The 8,316-nt window shown below is 30.0% G+C and overlaps 1 protein-coding gene across 1 annotated transcript; it reads left to right on the forward strand.

The window, feature by feature from the left end:
• Positions 1-564: 564 nt before the first annotated feature.
• Positions 565-4,130, forward strand: LOC113397667 (odorant receptor 4-like). Its single transcript, XM_026636090.2, has 6 exons — positions 565-901; positions 1,365-1,461; positions 2,126-2,230; positions 3,056-3,144; positions 3,805-3,871; positions 4,065-4,130. The coding sequence occupies exons 1-6, from the start codon at positions 684-686 to the stop codon at positions 4,128-4,130; spliced, it is 642 nt and encodes a 213-aa protein (XP_026491875.2). The 5' UTR covers positions 565-683.
• Positions 4,131-8,316: the final 4,186 nt, after the last annotated feature.

Raw genomic sequence — 8,316 nt, forward strand, 5'->3', positions numbered from 1 at the left:
TTATGTCAAAACAAAGGAAGTTGACTTGCTGCTGCCGTTTTTGATAAAATATCCGTTCGATTCGCACGATATTCATTATTGGCCGTTCGTGTATGTCCATCAGTTCTGGTCGGGTGAGTTCGAACACATTATTTTTTTAATAAAGATGTATATAAAATGAACAAGTAAGAATAAAATATTATAATAATATATAGTTAAATGTTAAACATGAATGGAATCGCATAATTAATATCGCTCATTATTGGATTTTCATAACTATTATAAATACAGTCAGAAATTCGATCACAGTGGACAGTCTTGTCTTAAAGATAATCCATCGAAGTAGTTATAAATGTTTAGTTCTGTTCCTGCTCGGAAATCGGCGGAGTTTACCTCTCTGTAGTAACTACGGCAGCACCTTCTCGGCTGCTATCAAATTCAGGGACAAACATCTTAGATCAACATATAACACATGGGATATAGACGACTAGCTTAATTAGCCTTTCATTTAAAAGCCATTTTAATAAGACCCGTTAAATCAACGTCCTGCAATTCAGTCAATACATCTTCCGTTCAAAGAATTAGGTAATTTGCTTTAGACGCTCCTGAATATAAAAATATTTATATTCGGTTATAAATTAACTAAGGCTAATTTAACTAGTTGGCTGTGACATTGCTTTCTTTGTCCAATAGATAATTTAAAGATGTTTTTTATTATTTTAGCCACAATAGTCCTCGTAAATATATGCAGCGCGGATCATCTTCTGTATGTCTGCTGTACTCATCTCCGCGTGCAGTTTCGCTTGCTGCAGTACGACTTGAGTAATATTGTCAAGAAGAACAATTTCTTATCGAATCACGATCTTGGATTGGTTGAAGGTGAACTCGTTGAATTGATTAAATGGCATCAAGCGTTGATACGGTCAGTGAATTCTATACTTCTATATCTTTTTTATAATATAGGATTGTAAAAGTTAAAGAAGTGACTTGTGTTTGTTCACACACTTGTGAACTTTAATACTTTTTCATGTATATAGGTTGTCTCCGAAAATAATATACTTATTTGCCCAAAAGCTTTGTGCAAGCCCATCTATTAACCCAGTCATGATATTCCATCCCCAAACAGCAATACTTGGTATTATTGTGCTCCGGTTGGAAGGGTGAACGACCTAGAGTGACAAGAACAAGACACATAAAATCTTAAGTCCCAAGATTGTTGCTTTAGTTAATATTTCATAAAATGTCAATATCTACGAACGGTAGCTGCCACCAATCAGGTGGCTGTTTGCCAGTTCTGCTTAACTATTTAGCTAATTTAAAAATAGAATGGTCATCGTGGTTGGAATTGGTAATAAGGAAAATTTTCATGTTATTTTTGTCCACAGATTGTCGAATAATTTGGAAATTATATATTCGAAGTCAATATTGTATAATTTCGTCTCTAGTTCCGTGCTCATCTGCCTGACTGGGTTCAATGTTGTTGTAATTAAATTGTCATTTAATTATTGTTCTATATGTATTTCATATTTAAATAATATTAAATTCATATTTTATATCATTGAACTAACTTGATTGTCAAAATTATAATATAAGATCGTATTGTGTTACATTACATTAGCAGCCTGTAAATTTCCCACTGCTGGGCTAAGGCGTCCTCTGCCTTTGAGGAGAAGGTTTGGAGCATATTCCACCAAGCTGCTCCAATGCGGGTTGGTGGAAAACACATGTGGCAGATGTTCGTTGAAATTAGACACATGCAGGTTTCCTCACGTTGTTTCCCTCACCGCCGAGCACGAGATGAATTATAAACACAAATTAAGTACATGAAATTCAGTGGTGCTTGCCTGGGTTTGAACCCGCAATCATCGGTTAAGATGCACGATTCCTATTTTCTCATATGAAATATATCGCAAAATGTGTTGCCATTTTTCAAAAATACATTGTTATTTTAAAATATTCATGTTTGTAGATACCTACATATAAAAAAAAATCGTAACTCCAAAAGACTGATCCAATAGTCTGTCTATCTAATCTGTTATATAAACGATTCTAATTATCTAATTAAAAAAAAAAATACAATATATATTCGTAGTAAAATGTATAATTATAAATACAAGATATGTAAATACACTCTAATCATTTCCAGGCAATACAAAACGTCGCGTTTGCTATCATGTTTCTAGTTTTCCTCACTGCGAGTTTACTGCAAATATATCTACTTTGCTTCTTTGGTGATCTGCTTATGAAATCTGTAAGTTAAGTAGTTTCACATGTATAAAAGAGACTCTATATATAACTTTTAGAATGAAGAACATTTTTTCGTCTAGAAAATTTAAAACTCTCGGCTTTTCTCTACTGTAATATGATATAACTGAACCGCAACTGGATCGTTGCGTTTGTGGAATAGGAAAACGGCTGAACGGCAGTGAGTATGTTTTGATATGATTACGATAAACTGAATGTTTGTTAGTAGATTTCAGCTCCTGGTTTATATGAGTATTGTCATTCTATAGTTAGTGGGTTACCAAGTAACCGATCATTTATCAGCGTCGCATTCACGGCAAATGAAGTGATTTTTAACTTCTTACAGACCTGTGGTTATTAAGATGGCCACTTTGTATCAGGCAGGCATTGTTCCTGTTTGTTTTTCTAAAATAAATTAAAAATAGACATGGTTCGCCAACCACGAGATAAAAGACGTGAGTATTAAGGGACCTACCAAGTAACGTGACGTTAACTGTGATAAGTCCTTGTAACAAAGCTGGCTTACTCAATCGAGAAAAGCAATATTATACTATTACCGTTATAAGTTAGTTGAATTGACCCCCAGTACAACTATTCTGTAAGAACAAACTCGAAACACACCGCAGAACATGATCGTTAAATGTCAGAAAGTGATATACGAAATTGACATTAATAATTATAACAATTAACGGATACACGCATCAATATAGCATATCACTATTCGCCACAATCACCATAAGTTCATTTTCAAAATTTCACAAGTGAAGTGAGATATGAAGTGAGTTACAGAATAGTACTTCTAATCGAGCTCAGTCCTATTTTTCATTTTCAGAGCATGGAAGTAAGGGATGCTGTATACAATTGTAAATGGTATTACCTGAATGCTAAAATAAGGAAAAATTTGATCATCGTAAACAGCAGGTATGTTACCATAGTAAAACATTAACTTTTATTTAAATCGTGTACATATTCTTACAGGAAAGACTGATGAATTGACTTCGTAGTGGTAAGTGCTCATAATAACAGCAAAAAAATATTGTAAAATTAATAATTTTGTGTAGTATAATGTTTCTTTTTTTTGTAAATTTTTTGCTATTTAAATAAGAAAGGTATATATATAGATTAAACTTACGATCAGCAAAAGTTTTTAATAAATATCGGTACAAATATGAAACGGGTACAAATTAATTCAACTATTTTATTAAACGCGATAAAATTGACATATAGATAAAAAAATTAACCTATAGCAGAAATTTTATTATAATTATTGATTTTTTGGGAGATAAGAAAAGTATGTTCGATAACGCGAAGACATGTTTTTTTATCCTAATTTTGCCGCCATGCGCACTAGTCCTGAGTAGAAATCCATCGCTCGATGAGACATCCATGGATTTTCTTTCTAGTATATAGTAATGGTTCCTGCTGTGTAAAATCTAAATTCATTTTAGTATCACAACTCGTAAAAAGGTTTTAACATCGACTTTGAAATTTATATTTACTTAAATATTAATACTTATTTAAAAATAGTATTTTATCTGTAACATTTTACTATTTTTAATCTATTTCAATATAAAATTTCAGAACTCAAGAACCTTGTAAGCTGACTGCCTTCGGGTTCTCTGACGTCAATCGCAGGGCTTTTATGAGTGTGCGTATTGTATCTCTAATTTTAGAAGCGTTTCCGAACCGTTCAGAAATCTGTTGTATAAGAGTTTCAAAATCTTTTTATTATGTTCCACTTTTACATTTCGAATTTCGAATGACGTACGAAAAAATCTTTTGGAAACCATAGAGTTTTATTACGTACATAATAGATTTATTCTTTTGTTTTTTTTTTCCAGATATTAAGCAGCTCCTGGTCGTATTTCGCTCTGCTGAAAACAATTTATAATCCAGCAAAAAATTAAGTCTTGAAATTTGACATTATTGTACTAAATTGTATTCGATAATGTCGTAGGGTTAGAAACAATAGGTAGATTTCAATTTAAATCAAATGATTTGAGAAATCAATACTATTTTCGCCATTGTACGCTTCGCTATATTGCAAAATTTATTATTACTTCGTCTATTATTTAGGCTTAAATGTCACGTAGTACTAACTAACATCAAGTATTTAAATAAGTTGCAAAGAGAACTAAAAAATGGAAAGGACGAGTTTAAAATAACTTCTCTTAGAGTATTTCGTATCATAAAAAAATTAATAAAAAAGGAAAATATATGATTATATTAAAATTGTTCTAAAAATATGCTAATATTACTGATTGATATGTTAATAGATAATTTTAACTTGTATTATATGTATTTATAATACAAGTTTACTTACTTACTCACTTACTCTACTTATTACTTACTCTACTTATTAACTTGTATTTCCTCAAAAACTGTAAGAATTCCCCACTTTTTTCATTACTACAATACACTTGTAGTCTATTCGAATTCTAAGAGGTCAAAAGCCAAATAAACAACATTTGATATCGAATTGAGGCGATATCATTGGTCAAGACCTTGAATTATCTATGATATTATTTATTGTTTTTCGTGTAAAAAAATAGTGTTTTGAATTTGGATGAAACTATATTTTATGTATATTATATGTATAAAGATAAACAAACTATAGATATATGTATTTCATGAGATTCGCTAATAACTCTATAAGCTATATCTAAGAGTTTATTATTAATATATCTTTATTAATAACACAACACTATTACACTTAACTACTTATTTCCATTTTAATTTTACTTCCAAAAATCCGATAACAGTTTCGTCGACGTTCAAAATGCACGCATTTTTTTTTGCAAATCCATAGTGAATATCATAGATTATTCGCGCTCTCGACCAATGACATCGCGTCAATTTGCTGTCAAATGTTGTTTATTTGGCTTTTCTCCTCTTATGGTTAGAATAGAGTAAACTTTTACATAGTAATGCATATGCTATTGTAAAGGTCTCGGTCGGTGTGATTTTTCCGTAATCTCCTACAATTATCGTCAGATTTTATTTTCACAATATTTGAATGAAATAGATTTCACTCCGTCCATTTGTAAAAACCGTATGAAAATCCATTCGATAGTTTTGGAGTTTATCGCGTTCAGACAGACAGACTGGCGAAGCGAGTATTATTATACATAGTATAAATGACAGTAACACAAAGACTAACGATAAGCGGACTATACAGTAATTTTAACTTTTTTAACCTTTATTAAGGAACGCTGAAAGTAAATGCACGTGATATCTGTTAGTACTTTTTAATCTGTGCTCTTAAAAGCACGTGGATTACGAAGTCTTTTAGAGCGGGCGTCCTGTATCGTTCACGGGGATAAATCAGTTTGTGGTCATCTTTTTTCGGTTGTTTGGAACACATGACCACGGAACACTAGAAACTAGAAATAGCAGAGTGTTACTGAATGAATTATATGTATAAAAATATATAATATGGATATCCTAATTTCTCAATAACATTCACGAGTGAAAAATTATATTTAAACCTGAAAATTAATTTTACCTACTTTTATTTAAGTACATCACATTTTATTAAATATATTTTTTATTAGTTATCTTACTAAGTCTGTGTCTATTTTAATCATTTTATTTAAAAATATACATATAATTTAGTAGTTTTTGTTTTTATTATTGTAAATAGGTAACAAATCCATAACACAATTGACATTATATCTTAGGTACGTAGTTAATATTATTAAACACAGAACATTGATGTCACTTCTAATAAATATCATTCACAGGTCTAGCGGTACTCCGTAACTTTTTCTTTTCTATGCAACAAGTTGCGTTGTGCTTGATGCATGGAGCCATAGACACTTTTATCATGTGTTTTTCAAAACAAGTTTTATTTATAGTTGAAAAATTCAGGCTATTTGTTGATTGAAATACTATTTTCTCTTTTCTATCACATACGTTATGGATAAAATATCTATCTAGTATGCAATTAATTATAATGAATAATGAAAGTTAAAACTTGAATGACCTAAGGAAGTGATTATATTTATTTATTACAATAATGTAATTATATATTAATTTACAATTTAATAAGAAAAACAAAACAGTGGTTTCAAACACCAATCTCTCGAGTAGAAACAGCGTAATTAAAAAAAAAAAGAAAAAAAAAACACATGGCGGAAATTTTTTATCTGTGCAGCGTCCCGTCGCAGCTACAATAAGTCTCGAGTTGAAGCAACAAGTGGAGCAGGGGTGTGAGGGACGTTCAACTGCGTACTGCGACTTACAAGAAATTTTATCTTTATTTTACATTTAGAAATATTTTACATTTAAATATTGTTATTTAAAAATGTTATTAAACATATATACAGAATCGTATATTTAAAAAAATGTTGGAATGATAAATATGACCAGGAAAATTCAATCGAATTAAATAAAAGCTGTTTATTCTATTTCATATATCTAGCACATTCAAAGCTTATAATGTTGACGATAAAATGGCAGTAATTATATATAACGGATTATCAGGACCATCGGAGTTTTTAGAAAGATTGACGTCAGCAGTGCTGAACTACTAAAAACTAGCTTTGTCCGGCGGAAATACTTTTACATTAGAAAAATCACATTATAAATCACCAATTACTATTTGTAAATTCGAATTATAATTTTTGGACAACAATTTCGTAATAATTTGATTTATTTGCAACAAAACATTTTAGTTGTTATGCGACTGCTATGCCAACGTTAAATTTTAAATTAATTGTCCAAAAATTATGTTTACGCAAGTAATATTCATAATAAATTGCAATATGAATTTACAGCAACATAAAACGGGTTAAAAGATCCGATTAACTATATACGACAAATTAATCAATAATTATTTCCTACAACGTGATTTACGTAAACAAAGTAATCGTTAAAAGACTAACTTAAAATAATTAGCTAAGACTAAAAATGCTTTTGCGCCGACATATATAATATTTTTAAAAGCAATAATATTTTAATAAATCTCAGGTACTATGATATTTACTTGAAGAGCTTGGTGTCATATTCACTATCAATTGCTTTGTCTGGCATTGCATGATATTACGTTGATATAATTTGTTACTTAAGTTACCTTGAATAGTATCTGTTGCGCAAAAGACTGTAGATATTTTATTATGAATCAGAGTCTATTAATTCAGAGTGTAGCATTATATCTAAAAGAAAATGGTCAATACGTTTCTAAAGTATACGTAAATATTTATATTGTCTATTGATTTTTATTTATTTTATCGGTGAAATAAATTAAATAATATATTAATTATATTTACATTAAAAACATCCATATAAATAAATTAGATTTATACAATTTCAATCATATTATATTATTAAAAAGAAACAAATCTGAAAAAGAGTATGTTCATAAAAAGTATATTAATTTAAATCTCAGATGATAAAGAAATATCTCCCTGGTGCGAAGTTGAACGTCCCATAAAGATACATGACAAACGCGACAAAACAAAACTTCACTTTTGCACGTTCCCGGTACCTATTTTGTGGAAAGCGCGCGAAATACTATATTACGTCTACAATCTGAACAATGACCTTTTTTTTTTTTACAATAGCAATGCATACGACTTACTCGGTTGTTATCTGTTGAATGACTTAAAAAAAAAACAGATATTAAATTAAATTGTACTCAAGTAAAATTATAGAATCACTTTTATTTACCTAAATTTAATAATTTAAACTTGTAATTTTTTTCTTTTTTATGTTAGTATCCGTTTTTTAGTGTAGTAAACATTCAAACACCATCCAAAACTTGAAGAAACTAGAACAAAGCGTTTTCAAAAAAAAAATTACAAAATATTATCCTACTGATTAAGGTGTCATAATTTTTGCAGTGACCAGTGACAGTGTTTTTTTTATGACGCTGATATAATCATTGATGATGAATAAAAAGGCTGAAAGGCTTTCTAACAAAAAAAACTTTCATCCCCAATGGAACCTTCTTAGGAGATGGATTCTGATGACAATTTAAAAAAAAAGCTTTATTAGTTCTCACCTACGTTGCATAAGGAATTTCTGTGCATAATTTCATCCTTTTGGTCCTATCAGCTAAGGATGTATGTTAAGTACATACGCCATTTATCA

Source organism: Vanessa tameamea, chromosome 23 (assembly GCF_037043105.1).
Source record: "Vanessa tameamea isolate UH-Manoa-2023 chromosome 23, ilVanTame1 primary haplotype, whole genome shotgun sequence".
Lineage (NCBI taxonomy): Eukaryota > Metazoa > Arthropoda > Insecta > Lepidoptera > Nymphalidae > Vanessa > Vanessa tameamea.

Bases quoted from the DNA above. Each gene is read 5' to 3' on its own strand.
- LOC113397667 (XM_026636090.2), top strand. From the start codon at position 684: ATGTTTTTTATTATTTTAGCCACAATAGTCCTCGTAAATATATGCAGC. The intron at 902-1,364 runs GTCAGTGAATTC...TTTTGTCCACAG, and splicing joins TGGCATCAAGCGTTGATACG to ATTGTCGAATAATTTGGAAA. The intron at 3,872-4,064 runs GTGCGTATTGTA...TTTTTTTTCCAG, and splicing joins ATCGCAGGGCTTTTATGAGT to ATATTAAGCAGCTCCTGGTC.